Raw genomic sequence first — 24,626 nt, forward strand, 5'->3', positions numbered from 1 at the left:
TGAATTCTTTCATGCATACTTAGGCATGAGAAAACAGCAAATGCTTTCCCACATTCTTTTTTTTTTTTTTTTTTTGAGACGGAGTCTTGCTCTGTAGCCCAGGCTGGAGTGCAGTGGCCGGATCTCAGCTCACTGCAAGCTCCGCCTCCCGGGTTTGCGCCATTCTCCTGCCTCAGCCTCCTGAGTAGCTGGGACTACAGGCGCCCGCCATCTCGCCCGGCTAGTTTTTTTTGTATTTTTAGTAGAGACGGGGTTTCACCGTGTTAGCCAGGATGGTCTCGATCTCCTGACCTCGTGATCCGCCCGTCTCGGCCTCCCAAAGTGCTGGGATTACAGGCTTGAGCCACCGCGCTCGGCCCACATTCTTTCTTTTTCTTTGGGGTGGGGAGGGGACGGAGTCTCGCTCTGTCGCCCAGGCTGGAGTGCAGTGGCATGATCTCAGCTCACTGCAAGCTCCGCCTCCTGGGTTCACGCCATTCTCCTGCCTCAGCCTCCCGAGTAGCTGGGACTACAGGTGCCCGCCACCAAGCCGGGCTAATTTTTTGTATTTTTAGTAAAAACGGGGTTTCACCGTGTTAGCCAGGGTGGTCTCGATCTCCTGACCTCGTGATCCACCCGCCTCGGCCTCCCAAAGTGCTGGGATTACAGGCGTGAGCCACTGCGCCCGGCCTGCTTTCCCACATTCTTTATATACGAAGGGTTTCTCTCTGGTATGAATTTGCAGGTGAACATTAGGGGTGACGAATACAGAAGTGCCATCCCACATATCTTGCATTTACCTTTCTCCACTGTGAGTTTTCAAATGTTTACTACGATGGGAAGAAGTAATGAAGGTCTTCCCACATTCAACACATTCATAAGGCTTCTCTCCTGTGTGAATTCTTCTATGTTGAGTAAGCGTTGAAGATCTATTGAAGGCTTTCCCACATTCCTTACACTGATAGGGTTTCTCTCCAGTGTGATTTCGTATGTGTATAGCAAGGCCTGTGTATTGAGTGAAGGCTTGGCCACATTCCTTACATTCATAGGGTTTTATTCCAGTGTGAGTTCTTACATGTTGAGTAAGGTGAGTTGATCTAGTGAAGGCTTTCCCACATTCTGTACATTTGTGTGGTTTTATTCCAGTGTGAATCTGAATATGAACATTAAAGGATGAGGAATTTCTAAAGGATCTTCCACATTCTTTACATTCAAAGGACTTCTCCCCTTTATGAGTTTTCGCATGTGCAGAAAGTTGAGAAAAATTAGTGAAGGATTTCCCACAATTCTTAGTCTTTTCAGATTTCCTTCCAGTATGAACTGTTACACACTGCTTTAGGTGTGAGGAAGGTGTGATGGCTCTCTCACATTCCTGAAATTCACAGAGTTTCTCTCCAATGTGGATTCCCATGTGATTATCAAGGCTCGCAAAATACTTAAAGCCTTTTCCACATTCCTTACATTTGTATGGTTGTCTTCCATTGAGAATTTCAAGATGTACAGCAAGGCCTGGAGTTAAGGTGAAAACTTTTCCACATGGATTAAATTTGGAAAGTTCCTGTCCAACAGAGGCTTCCTTGTGCACACTGAGGACGTCTTTTCCGTAACAATTACCCTCAGAAGTGTTCCCTCCATTCTGAGCTCTCATGTGTGTCTTAAGGCAAAACTGTTCACTGAAGACCTCTCCACAATTCTCACAGAGTTTCCATCCACTGTAGTTTCTTGTCTGCTGAGGAGGGGATAAAGGATTTAAAACATTTTCAGACATATAAAGAGATTTCACCCATCTGAACACATAAACATTATTTTGATGACAATTATTATTTTACTTTTTCATGTTTAATTTTATTTTTTTTTTTTTTGAGACAGAGTCTTCTTCTATCTCCCGGCCTGCAGTACAGTGGTACAATCTCTGCTAACTGCAACCTCCCCCTCCCAGGCTCAAGTGATCCTGATGCCTCAGACTCTCGAGCAGCTGGAAATACAGTTGTGCACTACCGCACTGGGTAATTTTTCTATTTTTTTGTAGACACAGGTTTTGCCAAGTTGCCCAGGGCTGGTCTCAAACTCCTGAGTTCAGGTGAACTGCCTGCCTCGGCCTCCCAAAGAGGTAAGATTACAGGCATGACCCACCATGCATGGCATGTTTTACTTTGTTCAGAGTTGGGGTTTTGCTCCATTGCCTGGGCTTTAGTACACCGCTGTGATGGCTCACTGTAACCTCAAATGCCTGGCTGGGTTCAAGTGATCATCCTGCCTTAGCTTCCTGTGTAGCTAGGACTATAGGCATGCATCATCACGCCTGGCCAATCTTTTGATTTATTTATTTATTTATTTTTGAGATGAAGTCTCACTTTGGCTGGAGTGAACTGTCGCAATTTCAGCTCACTGCAACCTCCGCCTGCTGGGTTCAAGCGGTTCTTCTGCCTGGGCCTCCCGAGTAGTATGTGCAACCACACCCAGCTAATTTTCGTATTTTTACTACAGATGGGATTTCACCATGTTGGCCAGAGTGTTCTCAAACTCCTGACCTTGTGATCCGCCCACCTCAGCCTCCTAAAGTGCTGGGATTAGAGGCGTGAGCCACCGTGCCCGGACTCAATTTATTTTTATAGAGACAAGGTCTTGCTATGTAGCCTAGGCTGGTCTCAAACTCTTCAAGAAACACCATGTCTCAGCCTCCCAAACTGTTGAGATTACAGCCATGAGCTGCCAAGTCAGCCTACTTAGATAAATCTAATTTTTACAATTTTTCTTCCATGGTCTCATTTCCTACCCTCTTGATTTCTTGCCAGAATTCTATGCCACTGGCTCTAATTGTTCAACACAAACAAACAAACAAAAACACTGTCTTTTTTTGATTGTTGGGGGTGGCTTGAGACAGGGTCTCACTCTGTCACCCAGGCTGTGTACCATGGCACAATCACAGCTCACTGCAGCCTTAACCACCCAGGCTCAAGCCATCATCCTGCCTCAGTCCCCCAGGGAGCTTGGATTACAGATGCATGCCAACATGCCTGGCTAACGTTTTGTTTTTTGTAGAGACAGGGTCTCCCTGTTGCCCAGGCTGGTCTTGATCTCCTAGACTCAAGCAATTCTCCTGCCTCAGCTTCCCAAAGTGCTGGGATTACAGGCATCAGCCATTGCAACCAGCCAAATTGTATAGATTTTCATGAAACTGTTTAAATCCTCAATGTCTAGTTACGTATGTGGGAATGTGTACTTGTGGGTATTTTGAAGTGACAAGTTATACAGGTGTGGAACATCACAAAATTCATCACATTCAGACTCTCTCCAGAGACCCTGCTCCCTCAACGGTGCAGGCTACTTCTCTAATTCTCTCAAGTATCTCTCATTTGTGCTGTTTCTTTTTCACTGCAAACTCCACCTCCCGGGTTTAAGCAATTCTGCCGCAGCCTCCCAGGTAACTGGGATTACAAGTGCCGCCACCAAACCTGGCTAATTTTATATTTTTAGTAGAGACAGAATTTCACCATGTTGGTCAGGCTGGTCTCGAAGTGATCCACCCACCTCGGCGTCCCAAAGTGCTGGGATTACAGGACTCACTTTCTTTTCTGACTTCCCTCCTTTTTTTTTTTTTTTTTTGAGACAGAGTCTCACTCGGTCGCCCGGGCTGGAATGCAGTGGTGCAGTCTTGGCTCACCGCAACCTGTGCCTGTGAGTAAGTGATTGTCCTGCCTCAGCTTCCAGAGTAACTGGGATGACAGGTGCCCACCAACACACGCAGCTAATTTTGTATTTTTAGTAGAGATGGAGTTTCACCATGCCGGCCAGGCCTGTCTCAAACTCCTGACTTCAAGTGATCCACCTACCTTTGCCTCCTAAAATATTGAGATTACAGGCATGAGCCACCACATCCAGGCTCTTTTTAAAATCAGAGATGGGATCTTGCTATACTGCCTAGGCTGGTCTTGAACTCCTGGGCTCAAATGATGCTCCCACCTCAGCCTCCCAAGTAGCTGGGATTACAGATGTAAACCACACCACTAACTGGGCTGATTTTCTAGAATGGAATTCTCAATCTTTTCTGAGAGAGGAAATTAAGAAATATCCCTCATGGCCTGGCATGGTGGCTCACGCCTGTAATCCCAGTACTTTGGGAGGTTGAGGCAGGTGGATCACGAGGTCAGATCAAGACCATCTTGGCTAACACAGTGAAACCCTGTCTCTACTAAAAATACAATAAATTAGCTGGGCGTGGTGGCACATGCCTTTAGTCCCAGCTACTCGGGAGGCTGAGGCGAGAGAATCGCTTGAACCTGGGAGCTGGAGGTTGCAGTGAGCTGAGATGATGCAACTGCACTTCAGCCTGGCAGAGCAAGACTCTGTCTCAATTAAAAAAAGAAGAAAAAAAGAAATATCCCTCATGAATCTTACCATTTGTATGCCAGTAAATATTTGATTCTTCAAAAAACCCTGCTGAAGTGATGACCGTTTGGTTCTAGGTTGTATTTCCCATTCCGAAGTTAAGCAGAAAAAGAAATCTAAGGGTTTAGAGAAGAAATGTGTTAGTTTAAAATGAGTCATTTGTCCTTGTTTTCAAATTAAACACAATAAGAAAATAAAAGCCACAGGCCAGGCATGGTGGCTCACGGCTGTAATCTCAGCACTTTGGGAAGCCGAGGCGGGTGGATCACAAGGTCAGGAGATCGAGACCATCCTGATCAACATGGTGAAACCCCATCTCTACTGAAATACAAAAAAAAAAAAAAAAAAAAAAAAAAAAAAAATCGGCCAGGCATGTTGGTGCGTGCCTGTAGTCCCAGCTACTCGGGAGGCTGTGGCAGGGGAATCACTTGAACCTGAGAGGTGGAAGCTGCAGTGAGCCAAAATCGAACCACTGAACTCCAGCCTGGGTAACAGAACGAGACTCCATTTCAAAAAAAAAAAAGAAAAAAGGAAAAAGAAAATAAAAGCAAGAGAACCTTGAGGATTTTGGTATGTCAAAAATTTGGCTATAAGGATGTGGGGTTTATTACACAACTGATGTGTTTAGATAGTTTATTACAAACTGTTTCTGCGAAAACTACAACTGATGGGGAACAGGAAGAGAAGATTATCAGGAAAGGAAAGTAGGAAAGATCAGGATAAAGAGCATATATCAAAATAATAAACTTAACAAAAAAACAGAACAGCTACAGAAGGCTGAGGAAGGAGAATGGCAAGAACCCGGGAGGCGGAGCTTGTAGTGAGTAGAGATCGCGCCACTGTACTCCAGCCTGGGTCACAGAGCGAGACTCCGTCTAAAAAAAAAAAAACAAACAAAAAACAGAACAGGTAGCTTTGTTTGACTAGACGGAAAATAAAAGTCAGAGATATCTGAAAGTCTGAGAAAAATAGCTTAAATCTTCTGAGGAAAAGTGGATTTTTAAAAATCTTTTTTTGTTGTTGTTGAGTTGAAGTCTCACTGTCACCCAGGCTGGAGTGCAGTGGCACAATCTCAGCTCACTGCAACCTCCCCGTCCTGGGTTCAAGTGATTCTACTGCCTTGGCCTCCCGAGTAACTGGGACTATAGGCATGTGCCACCGTGCCCGACTAATTTTTTGCATTTTTAGTACAGACAAGGTTTCACCGTGTTAACCAGGCTGGTCTTGATTTCCTGACCTCGTGATCTGCCCACCTCAGTCTTCCAAAGTGCTGGGATTACAGGCGTGAACCACCGTGACCGGCCTAGTCTTTATTTTTAGGATTTTTTTTTTAGAGACGAGGTTTCACAATGTTGCCAATGCTAGTATCAAACTCCCAAGCTCCAGCAATTCTCCCACCTCAGCCTCCCAAGTATCTGGGACTATAGGTGCAGGCTACCATGCCAAGCAAAGTGATGTTACTTACCCACGGAGGCCAGGTTCATGTAGTTCTCCAGCATCACATCTCTGTAGAGGTATTTCTGAGTTGTGTCCAGTAAAACCCACTCCTCTGGGGTGAACTCCACAGCCACATCATCAAACGTCACTGAATCCTAAATCATCAAACACATGCTGGTTTGAGCCAATGAACACTTCCACCAGTGCTCACTGGAGAATGAGGAAGGGGAACCTTATACTCACTTATATGTGGTTCTCAGGTCTCCCATGATCTACTCCAGGGTTTAATGTCTCAGGAGCTCTTGTGTCTAAACACTCAAGGTTGACCTCCTACAGGAATATGCCTTGAACAGCCTTTTTTTTTTTTTTTTTTTTGGTGACAGAGTTTTGTTCTTTTTGCCCAGGCTGGAGTGCAATGGCGCAACCTCGGCTCAGTAGAACCTCCACCTCCTAAGTTCAAGTGATTCTCATGCCTCAGCCTCCCGAGTAGCTGGGATTACAGGCACACAACACCATGCCTGGCTAATTTTTGTACTTTTAGTAGAGATGGGGTTTCACCACATTGGCCAGACTGGTCTCAAACTTCTGACCTCAGGTGATCCGCCCACCTTGGCCTCCCAAAATGCTGGGATTATAGGCGTGAGCCACCTTGCCCATTTGAACAGCACTTCATAAAAATTTTTAAAAATCTTTTTTGTCTGATCTATTTATTTTTAATTTTTAATATTTTTTAAAAATTTTAGAATTTTTATTTTTGATTAGAACACTACTTCCTAAACATGAATTTTTATCTATCTAGCATCTATCTCTCTATCTATCCAATCTGTTTGTTTATTTACATATAAAGATACGGTCCCACTGTGTTGCCGAGGCACAATTGCTGCTTACTGTAGCTTCGATCTCCTGGGCTGAAGTGTTCCTCCCACCCCAACCTTCTGAGTAGCTGGAATTAAAGGCATGAGTCACTGCACACTGCTTACACTTTATCTCAGCACAACCGGGTTAGGAGCTCTTCCTGTCCCATTGGTCTCTATGTAGCACACTCCTGAGCACACTGCAGACACCTGATAAATGCTGATGAGTAAATGAATTATTTGATAAAAGGACACTTTCATCTGCCTTATCACCTGTTACCCCACCCAGCCATATAAGAAAGATGCAGTTGGCACCATGAAAGTCATGCTGAAGTAGTAATTACTGAGTTACCAGGATGATTTTCAAGTTAACACTTTATGTACAGGAGATTTCATTTCCTGGGGAAATTCATCTGGGGACTCAGTCATTCAGTAAGGCTTCATTTGCTCTAAGAAAACTCCGGGCCGGGCGCGGTGGCTCAAGCCTGTAATCTCAGCACTTTGGGAGGCCGAGACGGGTGGATCACGAGGTCAGGAGATCGAGACCATCCTGGCTAACACGGTGAAACCCCATCTCTACTAAAAAATACAAAAAACTAGCCGGGCGAGGTGGCGGGCGCCTGTAGTCCCAGCTACTCAGGAGGCTGAGGCAGGAGAATGGCGTAAACCCGGGAGGTGGAGCTTGCAGTGAGCTGAGATCCGGCCACTGCACCCCAGCCTGGGCGACAGAGCAAGACTCCGTCTCAAAAAAAAAAAAAAAACAAAAAAAAAACTCCGGAGATGAGTCTGTCTAGAAGGAAATGTGTCTACTGGATGTAAGTATATCATTTTGTATAATGGTACATTGTCTGTTTACCTGATAAGAATTTGCCAGGTAGTCCTCCACCATCCTTTCTACCTTCGTCTTTTCTTCAAAAGGGCAGACTGGTTCTCTGGAAAAAAACCCTAGTGGAAAATTAAGAAGGCATTGAGAAGCCAGAGCTGCCCATCCTAACCACATTCTCATGCCTAGAAGTCATTCCATCCTAGCCTGAAATTCCCATATGCTCCTGCACACTTGAGAAAACTGCATACACGCAACACTGCCACGAAACACCATAGTAGTCCTGTGTTAGCTAGACCCAGAAAAGCAGATGTGGGCCGAGCTGCCTGTTGGGTAAAGGGTAATAGTTTCATTTTACAAGGAAACTTACACCCTGAAAAATGTGACTCTCTATCTGCCCATAGTAGTAATACTCATGAAGCTTATGTAGCACTTCCTAAGGCACACAAACCAGGGCTGAATTCTAAAACAGCATCCTGGCTGGGCACAGTGGCTCATGCCTGTAATCCCAACATTCTGGGAGGCCAAGGCGGGCAAATCACTTGAGGTCAGGCATTCAAGACCAGCCTGGCCAACATGGCAAAATCCCGTCTCCACTAAAAAAAAAAAAAAAATTACAGGAGGGTGAGGCAGAGAATTGCTTGAACCTGGGAAGTGGAGGTTGCAATGAGTTGAGATCATGCAACTGCACTTCAGCCTGGGTGGCAGAGTGAGACTCCGTCTCAGAACAAACAAACAAACAAACAAACAAAAATTAGCTGGGCAAGGTGATGCGTGCTTGTGGTCCCAGCTACTTGGGAAGCTGAGGCAAGAGAATTGCTTGAACCCAGGAGGCGGAGGTTGCAGTGAGCCAAGATTACACCACTGCACTCCAGCCTGGGTGACAGAGCAAGATTCTGTCTCAAAAAAACAAATAAATATAAATATAAATATAATAAAACAGCATTCTGTGTCTCACGTCAATTCCTTGTAAAAGAACTAGCAGCAGCCGGGCACGGTGGCTGATGCCTGTAATCCCAATACTTGGGAGGCCAAAGCGGGTAAATCACCTGAGGTCGGGAGTTCAACACCAGCCTGACCAACATGGAGAAACCCGTCTCTACTAAAAATACAAAATTAGGCTGTAGTCCCAGTGACTTGGGCGGGTGAGGCAGGAGAATTGCTTGAACCCAGGAGGTGGAGGTTGCGGTGAGCTGAGATCGCGCCTTTGCACTATAGTCTGGGCAACAAGAGCAAAACTCCATCTAGAAGAAGAAGAAGAAGAAAAAAAAAAAAAGCAGCATACCTGTTCAGGCCCAGCTCACTGGACTCTTATGTTGTAGAGGGCGACCTAAAGCAGAATCTCTGAAAAAGAGCATCAACAAGGACTTACCAAGGGACAAATCAATGGCTGACATCCTCTGAACCTGATGGTGAGGTGTGCCTCAATGCTGTCTTCCTTGATGCCAAGATCGCCTCAGGGCAGCTTACGAATCTAGGTGAATAGAGGCAATCCCATTCTTCTCTGTACAGGGTTATCTGAGGTCCTGTTCACACCAATCACCAAACAACAAGCATCAAACATAAGTCACTGAATATTACGCATCAGATTTCTCTCTGCAGGTGAGAGATGTGAAAGCCACCAAAAACTGTACACTTGGTATCACCACTCAGTAATGATAGCATTAATAACAGCAACTGACATTTACTGAGGACTAGTGTGTCAGAAGTAGCTCTGGTAGCTTTACATATACGTGCTCACTTATCATAACCATCATTCCCAATAGCTATCATTACCTCTATCTATCTATGAACCTATCTATTGAGATAGGGTCTCACTCTGTTGCCCGGGTTTAAGTGCAATGGCATAATCATAGCACTCTGTAGCCTAGACCTTCCGGGCTCAAGTGATCGCTCCCACCTCAGCCTCCTGAATAGCTGGGACCACAGATGTGCATCATCAAGCCTTATTATTTTATTATTATTATTGTTATTTTGAGACAGAGTCCTACTGTTGTCCAGGCTGAAGTGCAGTGGCATGATCTGGACTCACTGCACCCTCTGCCTCCCAGGTTCAAGCGATTATCAGGCCTCAGCCTCCTGAGTAGCTGGGATTACAGGCATGCACAACGATGCCTGGCTAATTTTTATTTCTTTATTTCTTTATTTATTTATTTATTTGGCAAAGTCTTGCTCTGCCGCCCAGGCTGGAGTGCAGTGGCGTGATATCCGCTCACTGCAAGCTCTGCCCCCTGCGTTCATGCCATTCTCCTGCCTCAGCCTCCCAGGTAGCTGGGACTACAGGTGCCCGCCACCATGCCTGGCTAATTTTTTTGTATTTTTAGTACAGACAGGGTTTCACTGTGTTAGCCAGGATGGTCTCAATCTCCTGACCTAGTGATCCGCCCACCTCGGCCTCCCAAAGTGCTGGGATTACAGGCATGAGCCACCGCGCCTGGCCGATGCCTGGCTAATTTTAGAGACAGGGTTTCGCTCTGTTGGCCAGGCTGGTCTCGAACTCCCGTCCTCAAGTGATTCTCCCACTTCAGCCCCCGAAGTAGCTGGGACTACAGGTGCACACCACTGGGTCCGGCTACTTTTTTGTATTTTTTTTTTTTTTTTTTTTTGAGACAGAGTCTCACTCTGTAGCCCAGGCTGGAGTGCAGTGGCTGGATCTCAGCTCACTGCAAGCTCCGCCTCCTGGGTTTACGCCATTCTCCTGCCTCAGCCTCCCGAGTAGCTGGGACTACAGGCGCCTGCCACCACGCCCAGCTAGTTTTTTGTTTCTTAGTAGAGACGGGGTTTCACCATGTTAGCCAGCATGGTCTTGATCTCCTGACCTCGTGATCCGCCCGTCTCGGCCTCCCGAAGTGCTGGGATTACAGGCTTAAGCCACCGCGCCCGGCCTACTTTTTTTTATTTTTAGTAGAGACAGGGTTTCACCAGGTTGCCTAGGCTGGTCTCAAACTCCTGGGCTCAAACAATCCTCCCACCTTGGCCTCCCAAAGTGCTGGGATAATAAGCATGAGCCACCATGCCTGGCCCATTACCTCTACTTAATACTGGAAAAAACCTACATTCAAATAATCCTAGTAATTGGTCTGATATTTAATCCTACAGCCTGATCTCCTGTGGATGCTGTTACCCCCGAGGATGACCAGAAGACAGTTCAGACCTGCACAGAACAATTCAGCAGTCACCAGCCACGTGTTATTGATAACTTCATTATGTACCTAAGATGACTGAAGAACAGAATTTAAAATATTCAAAAGATGGCCAGGCGCAGTAGCTCACAAGTGTAATCTCAGTACTTTGGGAGGCTGAGGCAGGCACAGCACCTGACGTCAGGAGTTCAAGACCAGCCTGGCCAACACAGCAAAATCCTGTCTCTGCCAAAAATACAAAAATCAGCCAGGCATGGTAGCACGTGACTGTAATCCCAGCTACTCAGGAGGCTGAGGCAGGAGAATTGCTTGATCCCGGGAGGCAGAGATTGCAGTGAGCCGAGATCACGCCACTGCACTCCAGCCTGGGACATAGAGTGAGGCTCCGTCTCAGAATAAAAGAAAATAGAGCCGGGTGCAGTGGCTCGCGCCTGCAATCCCAGCACTTTGGGAGGCTGAGGCGATGAATCACAGGTCAGGAGATCGAGACCATGCTGCCTAACACAATGAAACCCTGTCTCTACTAAAAATACAAAAAAATTAGCTGAGCGTGACAGCATGCACCTGCAGTCCCAGCTACTAGGGAGGCTGAGGCAGGAGAATTGTTTAAACCTGGGAGGCAGAGGTTGCAGTGGGCCAAGATCACACCACTGCTCTCTAGCCTGGGAGACAGCGAGACTCCATCTCAAAAAAAAAAAAAAAAAAAAAAAAAAAGAAAAGAAAAGAAAGAAAAGAAAAGAAAAAAGAAAAGAAAAGAAAAGAAAAGATAGACAATAAAGAGAGTGGCCTTGAGCTGATGCCATATTCTGGGGACCCAAAAGACTACTGTGGTCCACTACCAAAGTGGAAGCTTATGGTAGTCAGGTGGCAGATGGTGACTTAACACTTGTACTTATTGAGGGCCCACTTGAACTATGGACCCCTTCCATGATTATTTCCCCAGTTCCTGAATATATAATTGAAATACATGAATTTTTGGGTACTAGCAGCATCCCTAAAATTGGCTATCTGATTAGTAAGGCGAGGAACATTATGGTAGAAAATGAAAACTAAAGGCATTCGGAATTCCCCATCCCCTAAGATAATAAACTAGAAGTGAAACCTTCCTGTGGAACTGCAAAGAATAATGTCACCATAAAGGACTTGAAAGACCCCAGGGTCATGAAACTCACTACATCTTCATTATCATTAAACACACTACTCCGCCTTGTGCAGAAGTCACATGGATCTTGGAGAATGACTGGACTACCATAAACTTAATCACATGGTCACCCCAATTGTAGCTGCTGTCCTTTTTACTTGTGGGGGGGAGCAGAGTCTCACTCTGTTACCCAGGCTGGAGTGCAGTGGTACAATCTTGGCTCACTGCAACCTCCGCCTCCCGGGTTCAAGCAATTCTCCTGCCTTAGCCTTCCGAGTAGGTAGGACTACAGCGTGTGCCACCACGAGTGGCTAAGTTTTGTATTTTTAGTAAAGATGGGGTTTCACTATATGGGCTAGGCTGGTCTTGAACTCCTGACCTCAAGTGATTTGCCCGCCTTGGCCTCCCGAGGTGCTGGGATTACAGGTGTGAGCCACTGGGCCTGGCCAGCTGTTGTTCTAAATGTAGTATCTTTACTGAAAAGAATGAACACAACAGTTGGCACTTGGTATACAACTAATGTAGATAATCGCCTTATCTCTATGCCAATTTGAAAAAACAGCCAGAATTGGCCGGGTGCGGTGGCTCACGCCTGTAATCCCAGCACTTTGGGAGGCCAAGGCGGGTGGATCACGAGGTCAGGAGATCAAGATCATCCTGGCTAACACGGTGAAATCTCGTCTCTACTAAAAATACAAAAAAAAGAAAAAAAAATTAGCCGGGCATGGTGGCGGGCGCCTGTAGTCCCAGCTACTCGGGAGGCTGAGGCAGGAGAATGGCGTGAACCTGGGAGGAGGAGCTTGCGGTGGGCCGAGATTTCGCCACTGCACTCCAGCCTGGGTGACAGAGCAAGACTGTCTCAAAAAAGAAAAAAGAAAAAACAGCTACAATCACTCATGGCCTCCAGACTACATAAATTCTCCTTCCTGTTCACTTCCAAAATATAGTCCTCAATGTTCCTGACATTCCAAAACTCATCACACTGGTTGTGTAGATTTTTTTTTTTTTTTTGGAGACAGAGTCTCACTCTTGTCGCCCAGGCTGGGGTGACAAGTAGCATGATCTCTGTTCACTGCAGCCTCCACCACTGTAGCTGTTGTTCTTTTTTTTTTTTTCCTGAGATGGAACATTCCAACATTATCTTGTACATTTCTTGCACTGTTTAGGTCATGAATGTAATCATATATGTGATCTTTTGAAAAGTTTCTCAGGGCCAGGTATGGTGGCTCACACCTGTAATCCCAGCACTTTGGGAGGCTGATGCAGGTGGATCACCTGAGGTCAGAAGTTCAAAACCCCAGCACTCTGGGAGGCCAAGGCGGGTGGATCACAAGGTCAGGAGATCGAGACCATCCTGGCTAACACGCTGAAACCCCATCTCTACTAAAAATACAAAAAATTAGCTCGGTGTGGTAGCACATGCCTGTATTCCCAGCTACTCAGGAGACTGAGGCAGGAGAATCACTTGAACCCGGGAGGCGGAGGGGTGGAGGTTGCAGTGAGTGGAGATTATACCATTCCACTCCAGCCTGGGTGACAACGTGAGACTCCATCTCAAAAAAAAAAAAATCTCATTACTTCTTTCAGTAATTTCCCATTTGCTTTTTCTATTCTCTCATTCTAGAATGCCTTGTAGCTGGATATTGAAACTTTTTGCTTAACTCATATGTTATTTAATTTACATCCTTTCCAGCACTCTTCTTTTTAAACTGAATCCTGTGAAAAATTCCTTAACTTAATCTTTGAGATCTTTCTTCTTTTTGAATTTGAGTAGTTATTGCTATGAATTTCCCTCCTAGCACTGCTTTCACTGTGTCTGTCCATTCAGGCTGCTATAACAAAATATCACAGGCTGGTGGTTAATAAACAACACAAATTTATTTCTCCCAGTTCTGGAGATTAGGTCAAAGATCAAGGTACAGTCAGATTCAGTGTCAGGTGAAGGCCCTTTTCCTGGTTCACAGACAGCCATCTTCTTGAAGTAACCACATACAGAAGTGGCATAGGATCTCTTTGGGGTGTCTTCCGTGAGGGGGTAATCCCATTCTGCAGAGCCCTCATGACCTCATCACGTCCCAAAGTTCCCAGCTCCTAATACAATCACTTTGGGAGTTAAGATGTCAACATATGCAAGTTTGAGGAGACAAAAATTTAGACCACAGCAACATCTCATAAATTTTGGTATGCCATGTCTTCGTTTTCATTTTTCTCAAGATGTTTTCTAATTTCCCTTGTAGTTTCTTGCTTCACCCATTGGTTGGTAAGGAGTGTGCTGCTTATAATAAAACGTATTTGTGGGCTGGGCTTGGTGGCTCATGCCTGTAATCCCAGCACTTTGGGAGGCCACGGCGGGAGGATTACCTGAGGTCGGGAGTTAGAGACCAGCCTGACCAACATGGAGAAACCCTGTCTGTACTAAAAATACAAAAAATTAGCTGGGTGTGGTGGTGGTGCATGCCTGTAACCCCAGCTACTCAGGAGGCTAAGGTGGGAAAATCACTTGAACTTGGGAGGCAGAGGTTGCAGTGAGCCGAGGTCGCGGAACTGCACACCAGCCTGGGGAACAAGAGCAAAACTCCATCTCAAAAACCAACCAACCAACAAAAAAAACCAAACAAACATATTTGTGAATTTTCCAGTTTTCCTTCTGCTTTTCACTTCTTGTTTCATTCTATGTGTTTGGAAATGGTACTTTGTATTGCAGTCTTTCACATGTCATTAAGACTTGTTTTGTGGCCTAACATATGATTTCTCCTGGAAACTATGCCACATATGCTTGAGGAAAACGTGTTCTCTTCTGTTGTTGGGGGGGGTTGTGCCTGTTAGAGCCAACGAGTATACAGTACTTGTCCTCTTTCCTTCTTGATATTATTGGGTGGCTGTCCTACCTATTAAATTGAAAGTGGTATATTGAGGTCTCCAATTGTTATGCAGAACTGTCTATTTTTCCCTTTAATTTTGCCAATATTTACTTCATGTATTTTAGGCTCTGTTGTTTGATACATATGTTTATACTTTTTTTATCTTCTTGATGAATTTTACCTTCTATCAATATATACTGTCATTCACTGTCTCTTCTATCAGCTTTTGACTTCAAGTTTACTTTGTCTGATATTAGTGCATCCAGCCAAGTTCTCTTTAGGTTACTATCTGCATGGAATTATCTTTTTCCGTTATTTAACTTTCAACCTCTTTTGTCTTTAGATCTAAAGTGAAGGACAGCTGGGCGTGGTAGCTCACACCTGTAATCCCAGCACTTTGGAAGGCCTGGGCAGGTGGATCACCTGAGGTCAGGAGTTCCAGACCAGCCTGGTCAACATGGTGAAACCCTTTCTCTACTAAAAATACAAAAATTAGCTGGGCGTCGTGGTGGGCACCTGTAATCCCAGTTACTTGGGATACTGATGCAGGGAGAATTGCTTGAACCCAGAAAGTGGAGGTTGCAGTGAACTGAGATCTCATCATTGCACTCCAGCCTGGGCGACAGAGCGAGACTGCATCTCAAAAACAAACAAACAAAAAATCAAAACAAAAACAGTGAAAGAAAATATGCAGTTGGATTGTGTATTTTAATCCATTTTGCCAAATGATGCCCTTAGATTGGAGAGGTTAACCCATAAACCCTTCATATAATTACCAATAAAAAAGACTTACTTTGGCCGGGCGCGGTGGCTCAAGCCTGTAATCCCAGCACTTTGGGAGGCCGAGACGGGCGGATCACGAGGTCAGGAGATCGAGACCATCCTGGCTAACACGGTGAAACCCCGTCTCTACTAAAAAATACAAAAAACTAGCCGGGTATGGTGGCGGGTGCCTGTAGTCCCAGCTACTTGGGAGGCTGAGGCAGGAGAATGGCGTGAACCCGGGAGGCGGAGCTTGCAGTGAGCTGAGATCCGGCCATTGCACTCCAGCCTGGGCGGCAGAGCGAGACTCCGTCTCAAAAAAAAAAAAAAAAAAAGAAAAGAAACTATTATGAAAAACTATATGCCAACAAATTGAAAAGCCTGGAAGAAATGGACAAATTCTTGGGTGCATACAACTACCAAGATCGAACCATGAAGAAACAGAAAACCTCAACACACCAATAACAAGATTGAAGCCATAACAAAATGAATCCCATGAAAGAAAAGCCCAGGACCTGATGGCTTCACTGCTAAATCCTACCGAAAACTTAAAGAACTAATACCAATACTACTTGAACTCCTCAAAAAAAACTGAAGAGAAAAGAATATTTCCAAACTTAGTCTACGAGGTGAGCATTATTCTCATATCAAAACCCAGACAAGACCACAACAACAACAACAACAACAACAAAATACAGGCCAGTATCACTGATGAACATACCTGCAAAAATTCTCACCAAAATACTAGCAAACCAAATTCAACGCATTAAGAAAATAATTCACCACAATCAAGTGAAATTCATCCTAGAAATACAAGGATGGTTCAACATATGCAAATCAATAAATGTGACATACCAAATTAACAGAACCAAGAACAAAAACCATATGAGATTTCCACAGATGCTGAAACACCATTCAATAAAATTCAATATCTCTTTTTGACAAAAGTCCCCAACAAACTGTGTATAGAAGGAATATACCTCAAAATAATAAAGGTCATATATGACAAACCCACATCCAACATCATACTGAACAGGGAAAAACTGAAAGTCTTTCCTCTGAGATCTCGAATAAACAAGGATGTCCAGTTTTACCACTTTTATTCAACATAACACTAGAAGTTCTAGCCAGAGCAATTAGACAAGAGAAACAAATAAAGGGCATCCCAACTAAAAAAGAAGTCAAATTAGCCTTGTTTGCCAATGACATGACCTTTTTCTCCTTAGAAACAGGGTGTCCCTCTGTTGCCCAGGCTGGAGTGCAGCTGTGATCACAGCTCACTGCAGCTTTGATTTCCTGGGCTCAAGCGATACTCCTGCCTCAGCCTCCCGAATAGCTAGAACCACAGTCATGTGTGACAATGCTAACTTTTCTTTTTTTTCTTTTTTAGAGATTAGGGGCAGAGGGGTCCTCAATATATTACCCAGGTTGGCCTTGAACTCCTGATTTCAAGTGATCCTCTTGCTTTGACCTCCTAAAGTGCTGGGATTACAGGCATGAACCACCATGCTCAGCTGACACAATCTTGTATTTAGAAAAACCTAAAGACTCCACCAAAAACCTGTTAGAACTGATAAACGAATTCAGTAAAGGTTCAGGACACAAAATCAACATACAAAAAATCAGTTGCATTTATATACACCAATGGTGAACAATCTAAAAAAGGAATCAAGGAAGTAATCGCATTTACAATAGCTGCAAAGACTATAAAATGCCAGCACCAGGCAGATGACTCACAATTGAAAATTGTAATCCCAGAATTCTGGGAGGCTGAGGTGGGAGGATTGCTTGAGCCCAGCAGTTCAAGACCAGCCTGGGCAACATGGCACGGCTCGGTCTCTATTAAAAAAAAAAAAAAAAAAAATTAGCCAGGCATGATGGCACACACCTGTAGATCTGGCTACTCAAAAGAGGCTGAGGCAGGAGGACCCCTTGAGCCCAGGAGTTCAAGGCTGCTGCATGAGCTACGATTGTACCACTGTACTCCAGCCTGGGCAACAAAGTGAGACTCCACCTATGAAAAAAAGAGAAAATAAAAAGTAACTAAAAGTGTGAAGGAGCTATACAAGGAAAACTGTAAAACACCGACGAAACAAACTGTAGAAGATACAGAAAAAAAATGGAAAGATATCCCATGCTTCTGGATTAGAAGAATATTGTTAAAATGACATACTACTCAAAGCAATTTACAATTAAGAGAAACCCTTATCAAAATACCAATGACATTCATCACAAAAATAGAAAAAAAATCCTAAAATGTATATGCAACCACAAAAGACTTCAAACAGCCAATGAAATACTGACCAAAAAGAACAAAGCTGGAATCTTCACACTGCCTGACTTCAAAATATACTGCAAAGCTATCATAACCAAATCAGCATGGTACTGACATTAAAAACCACACACACACACAGATCAATGGAGGAGAACAGAGAACCTAAATACAAACCTACACATTTACAGACAACTCATTTTCAACAAAGGCACCAAAAGCATACAATGGGAAAATAACAGTCTTTTCACTAAATGCTGCTGGGAAAACTGAATAACCATATGCAGAATAAAACTAGATGCCATCTCTCAGCATAAAAAAAAATAAAGTCAAAACAGATTAAAGACTTAATTTAACACCTGAAACTATAAAACTAGTAGAGGAAGACACTGGGGAAACAATCCAGGACATTGGTCTGGATAAAGATTTCTTTGGGAGACCTCAAAGGCACAGGCAACAGGAGCAAAAATAAACTTATCAGATTACATCAAGCTAAAAAGCTTCTCCACAGCAAAAGAAACAATCAGCAAAGTGAAGAGACAATCTACAGTATGGGAGAAAATATTTATAAACTATCCACCTGGGATTAATAATCAGAATATATAAGGAACTCAAACTTGATAACGAAAAAAAATCCAATAAAAAAATGGGCAAAAGGTCACAATAGATGTTTCTCAAAAAAAAAAAAAAAAAAAAATACAAATGGCCAACAGGTATATGAAAAAATGCTCAACATCACTAATCATCAGAGAAATACAAATCACACATAACCACCGTGAGATATCTCACCTCATTTAGAGTGGCTTTTAGAAAAAAGAGAATAACAAATGCTGATGAGGATGTGGTGAAAAGTTAATCCTTGTATGCAGGTAGTGGGAATGTAAATTAGTACAGCCACTACAGAGAACAATATTAAGGTGTGGTGGTTCATGCCTGTAATCCCAAAACTTGAGGCTGTGGTGGGAGATCACTTGAGCCCAGGAGTTCCAAACCAGCCTGGGCAACACAGCAAGACCTGTCTGTACACACATGCACACACAAAACCTGTCTGAACCTGGCAAGACCTGTATGCGCGTGCACATACACACACACCCACACACACAAACGGTCAGGGACAGTGGCTCATGCCTGTAATCCCAGCTCTTTAGGAGGCCAAGGCAGGCAGATCACTTGAGGTCACGAGTTTGAGACCAGCCTGGCCAACATGGTGAAACTGTCTCTACTGAAAATACAAAAATTAGCTGGGCATGGTGGCATGCACCTGTAGTCCCAGCTACTCCAGAGGCTGAGGTAGGAGAATTGCTTGAACCCGGGAGGTGGATGTTGCAGTGAACCAAGATTGTGCCACTGCACTCCAGCCTGAGTGACAGAGTGAGACTCTGTCTCAAAAAATCAAACAAACAAACAAACTTAGCCAGGTGTATTAGTGGAGGCCTATAATCCTGGCTACTCAGGAAGCTGAGGTGGGAGGATCACCTGAGCCCAGGAAGTCAAGGCTGCAGTGAGCCATGATTATGCCATGGCACTCTAGTCTGGGTGACACAGCAAGACTACCTCAAAAACAAAAACAAAAACAAAGTATGAGGGTTTCTCAAAAAATTAAAAATAGAACTACCATCTGATCTGGAATTCCATTGGGTATATATCCAAAAGAAAGGAAATCAATATATTTGAAGAGATATATCTACACTCCCTTGTTTACCGCAGCACTACTCACAATAGCCAAAATATGGAATCAACCTAACTGGTCAATAATGAAGGAATTAATAAAAAAAAAAAAAAAACGGTATATATAGACAGTGGATTACTATTCAGCCATAAAGAAGAATGAAATCCTGTCATTTGCAGCAACTGGATAGAACTGGAGGTCATCATGAAAGTGAAATAAGTCAAGTACAGCAGACAAATACCCCATATTCTCACACATGGGAGCTAAAAAAGTGGATCTCATGAGCATAGAGTACAGATTGGTGGTTACTAGAGGCCAGAAGTGTAGGAAGGAGACAGGAATAGAGGTTGATTAGGCTGCATGAGGTGGCTCATGCCTGTAATCCCAGCACTTTGGGAGGCCAAGGCAGGTGGATCACCTGAGATCAGGAGTTCGAGACCAACCTGGCCAATATGGTAAAACCCCGTCTCTACTAAAACTACAAAAATTAGCCAGGCATGGTGGTGCACCCCTTAATCCTAGCTACTCGGGAGGCTGAGGCAGGACAATCACTGGAACCTGGGAGGAGACAGAGGTTGCAGTGAGCCAAGATCATCCCACTGCATTCCATTCCAGACTGGGTGACAGCAAGACTCCATCTCCAAAAAAAAAAAAAAAAAAAGAGGTTGATTCCTGGGTAAAATATACAGTTAGAAGAAATAAGAACTGGTGTTCAATAGATCAGTAGGGTGACTACACTTAACACTCATCTATCATACATTTCAACCCAGCTAAGAGAATAACTTGATGTTTCTACAATAAAGATAAATATTGGCCGGGCGCAGTGGCTCATGCCTGTAATCCCAGCACTTTGGGAGGCCGAAGCGGGCGGATCCCCTGAGGTTGGGAGTTCAAGACCAGCCTGACCAACATGGAGAAACCCCGTCTCTACTAAAAATACAAAAAAATTAGCCAGGCGTGGTGGCGCATGCCTGTAATCCCAGCTACTTGGGAGGCCGAGGCAGGAGAATCACTTGAACCCAGGAGGCGGAGGTTGCGGTGAGCTGAGATCACGCCACTGTATTCCAGCCTGGGGAAAAAAGAGCGAAACTCTATCTTAAAAAAAAAAAAAAAAAGATAAATATTTAAGGTGACAGATATCCTACTTAACCTGATTTGATTATGTGAATGTATCAAATTATCACATGTACTCTGAAAATATGTTCATCTATTATGAGTCAAAAAATTTTTTTCTGGATTGTAAAATATGGTGTGGGAGATTCTGGGGCCACCAAGTCTGTGGGTAAAGGTATTCCCTTGTCTGGATCATGTAAAGACATCCCTGCAATATGTCACTCCAAGTTACTGCACCTAATACCACCTACCACTAAAAAGGAGCAATGAGCCATGACTATGCCATTGCTCTTCAGCCTGGGTGATCCAGCAAGACTCTGTCTCAAAAAAGAAAAAAAAACCCAGTATGGAGGTTTCTCAAAAACTACCACGTATAGACCTCTTGAATTTTGGAGGCAACATATACATTTGCAGGTGCTTTAACGAGCCCACACAGTTACCTGTAAGGATTCTAGTTTCAACCGTAGGCAAGAGCAATTTCAGGCAGCACCGCAAGCTTCCCAAGCACTTGGTCCACCTAATCCAGCAGACCCAATGATACTTAACATGTCCATGTTAAATAGCATGTTATTTATTGGAAGACTGTGGCATGTACCAACAGAAGATGTCGAGTACAGCCCTCTGGTATTCCAGAGTCAACCCACGTCTTCTTGTGCAGATTAACTGTTTTTTTTTTTTTTTTTGAGAAAGAGGTTGTGATTTGCCACTAGCACATGATAAGAGAACGAACAACTAATCATGGGACATGAAGTAACTAAGGCGGAACTGAGTAATTTGAGACTTTCTGGTCCCCAAAGCACGAAGTACATACTGTCACCTATTATCAAACAATGGTTGTCAGCTTCTCCTCTGGACCCAATACTAAGTTTGTAGGAAATCGCATGAAATAACGGAATATTTACACACACTCTGATAATCCAATCAGAAATATCTGATTGTATGACTTTCTAAGTGAGTGTGACTCTCTGAAAGTCAATATAATAGACAATAATAACTGTTCTAGGTAAAAAAGACACTGAAGACACTAACAATTGCAATGTAAAACTCTTGAATGGATCTTAGATCCAAAAACACCCAAGAGCATACGTTGAATCAATGCGGAGAACTTCACTAATTACGCAAAGCAGACATTAGATGACATTTTTTATTCAAGTGAAATACTAGCATTGTGATTTTAGTATGACAGTGTCTTTTAGGAGGTGCATTACCAAGTATTTAAAGGTTAAGCATCACGTGTATAATTTATGCTCAATTTACACTCAAATTGTTCACCATAAGATTTGCCTAAGGAGAAAGAAAAAAAAACACAATGCTAAAAAATTAAGTAAATCTGCTATGTCTGCGTATGTCAGATGTTCAAGCTTTCCTTAGGATCAAATTTTTCAGGAAAAAAATATAAAAACTACACTTAGTCCAAACATGCTCTTAATAATAATAAATCATAGATACTAGATATTTTATTACAGTGATACTAGAAAAATATTCTGATTATAATAATAAATAATTCTAGTGTCAGTGTAATAAAGCCTCCATCCTTTCTTCCTGGTTCCTAGAGGCCCCTGTTTTGAAGCTCTGTGGGAAGTACAGACCTAAGAACTTCAGATGAAGAGAATAGTTGAGTATTATCGCCTTCCTTTTTTCTTTTTTCTGAGACAGTTTTCCTCTTGTGGCCCAGGCTGGAGTGCAGTGGCAGGATCTCGGCTCAATGCAACCCCCGCCTCCCAGGTTCAAGCGATTCTCCTGCCTCAGCCTCTGGAATAGCTATGTAAGATACAATATATTTCTCTGAATTTCTCTTCAAAAGTTCAGCCTGTTAACTTCCTTGTTCTTTGTTCTCAAACTCAGTCCACTCTAATCAATAACTCACCTCTGTTCCCTTGGCTACCCATTCTGCACCTATTCCACTCTTCGAAACCGCACGTCCCACCATCGTGACTCACACATCACCCTACCCTTCCTTATTTGGGGAAAATATTCACAAATAGTCAATAGGGTCAGTTTAGATTGTGCGGTCCGACCCTAACCGATGGGGGAGTGACACAGAGGTAGGGACCCTGTCTTAGAAATAAAAACCCCTTCCCCTCCCTTACGCAGTGTACTCTCGCCATCGCTCCATCCATGAGACTCACCCTTCTACAGCAGTAAATTGCGTTGCTGAGAAAATTTTTGCCTGAGTGCTGGTTTCACTTTGCAGCACCAAGCATTTTATTTTTTTATCTCCAACAGCTGGGATTACAGGGGCCCGCCACCACGCCCGGCTAATTTTTGTATTTTTAGTAGAGACAGGGTTTTACCATGTTGGCCAGGCTGGTCTTGAACTCCTGACCTCAGGTGATCTGCCTGCCTCTGCCTCCCAAAGTGCTACAATTACAGGTGTGAGCCAGCGCGTCTGGCCGGGCTTTCTTAAGTAGAAAGGCTTGCAGCTGGTAACAACTAGAAAAAAAATAACCTGCAAGAAAATAAAAATAAAAAACTAAAGGCTTACAGTCTACATGTGTTCATATCTACATACAAAAATAGGCATACTCTAAACAACTATACGTTTTTTCCAGCTGAATGTAATGTGTCAAAAATAAGTGGCGAGTGGATCACTTGAGGTCAGCAGCTCGAGACCAGCCTGGCCAACATGGTGAAACCCCGTCTCTACCAAAAATATAAAAGATTAGCTGGGTGTGGTGGTGCACGCCCAGAATCCCAGCTACTAGGAGGCTGTGGCAGGTGAATCATGTTATAAATAAAGTTTCAGTGCCACAAAAAAAAAAAATAGCACTCGAATATAAAATTTTATTTTCTCAGCAAGGCAATTTCCTTCTATACAAGAGTGTGCCCTCACAGATGGAGCAATGGTGAGCGCACACCAGGACAAGGGAGGGGAACGGGTTCTTATTCTTGAGGAATGTGGCCCCTGCCGCTGTGTCGTTCCCCTATGGCGAGGGTTAGACCCCACAGGTTAAACTAATTCCGATTAGCTAATTTAAAGAGAGTGACTGGGTGAATGGCTTGGTGGGAAAAATGGTTGTAACAGAGCAGTAAATTGGAATGAGTCAGGGTGGAAAATGAGTCAGGGCGGAGCAGATAATAGAAATGAGTCAGGGTGGAGCAGGTGATGGAAAAAGGTTGCTTTACGGGGAAGTTTAAAAGTAGATGGCAAAAAATTAAACATACTGACATATAGATTCTTTAGAAAGAAATTTAAAACTCATATCTAACAATCACTTGAACCCGGGAGGTGAAAGTTGCAGTGAGCCAACATCGTGCCACTGCACTCCAGTGTGGGTGACAGAATAAGACTCCAAAAGAAAAAAAAAAAAGTAAAGGACATCAAGACAACGCCAGATTCTCAGATGAGATATTTTTTAGCAAATGAATGGAAATCATAGCCCTCTTGAAACCATTTTTCTGCCGGTGCTCACCAGGTACACGCCCGAAAAGCCAGGTTCCGGACGCGGGACGTTGCGGGGCCAGAGCCAACCTCACTAGAACGGTAGAAATCCTTTTCCTTTCGGAAAGAAAAAACTCACAAAGGTTGCTTTCCAAGCTTTTCAAGAGGGGAGCACAGCGGATGAAAGCACTCAAGAAAACACCCCGCGGAGGCGGGACAGACTCACTTCCCGACCGGGCTCCTGACAGGGATAGATGGAGTGTGCGGCCTCTCGGAACTGGCCAGAAGCCGCACCCGGAGGACCGACGGCCAGTGAAACAAGGCGGATCTGAGAGGCTCCTGGGCGACCGCGCCCAGTCCTTCCTTTGCTGCCCCCCTGCTAGCTCCAGGACCCCCAAGCAGGTGGAACTCACCACAGGCCGGGTGGATTCCACCAGGATAAAGGCGAAATGGCACTGACCATGCGGAACCACAGCCGGTAAAGATGGCGGGGGCGCGCTGACGTCACTTCCGCTCCGAGCCTCCGGCCGGGTGGGGCTCCAGGACTTAAGTTTCAGCCACGTAGGACCTGATCGAACACAGAAATTCTAGTTTCCTTAATCGTGGGTGCGGACGGGCCTGGGGTTGGCTCAGGGAGCGGGATGCAGAAACAGGTTCAGAGAAAAAGATGAGGTTAGAACCGGGCCTCTGGAGGGAACTGTGGGCGAGGGGTGGGGCCCGTACTTGGGGGCGATTTAGAGGTGGGAGCCGGCCTAGCCCTCCTTTTAGGTGGCCAGAAGGGCTGGAAGGGCGGGGATGGGG

At 44.3% G+C, this 24,626-nt stretch overlaps 1 protein-coding gene across 15 annotated transcripts; it reads right to left on the minus strand.

Moving 5' to 3' along the window:
* Positions 1-365: 365 nt before the first annotated feature.
* ZNF562 (zinc finger protein 562) lies at positions 366-24,305 on the minus strand. Of its 15 annotated transcripts, none has more exons than XM_074025800.1 (6): positions 24,239-24,305; positions 8,855-8,956; positions 7,516-7,604; positions 5,834-5,960; positions 4,378-4,484; positions 366-1,705 (listed from the first exon to the last, which is right to left on the minus strand). In XM_074025800.1, exons 2-6 carry the CDS (start codon positions 8,877-8,879, stop codon positions 776-778), a joined length of 1,278 nt encoding a protein of 425 aa, XP_073881901.1. In that variant the 5' UTR covers positions 8,880-8,956; positions 24,239-24,305; the 3' UTR covers positions 366-775. The 15 variants fall into 15 exon arrangements, with proteins under 15 accessions (XP_073881901.1, XP_073881898.1, XP_073881903.1 ...); XM_074025797.1 differs by having other exon boundaries at positions 366-1,708; XM_074025802.1 differs by having other exon boundaries at positions 7,516-7,591; positions 8,855-9,008.
* Between the last annotated feature and the right edge of the window lie 321 nt (positions 24,306-24,626).

Source organism: Macaca fascicularis, chromosome 19 (assembly GCF_037993035.2).
Source record: "Macaca fascicularis isolate 582-1 chromosome 19, T2T-MFA8v1.1".
Taxonomy (NCBI): Eukaryota; Metazoa; Chordata; class Mammalia; order Primates; family Cercopithecidae; genus Macaca; species Macaca fascicularis.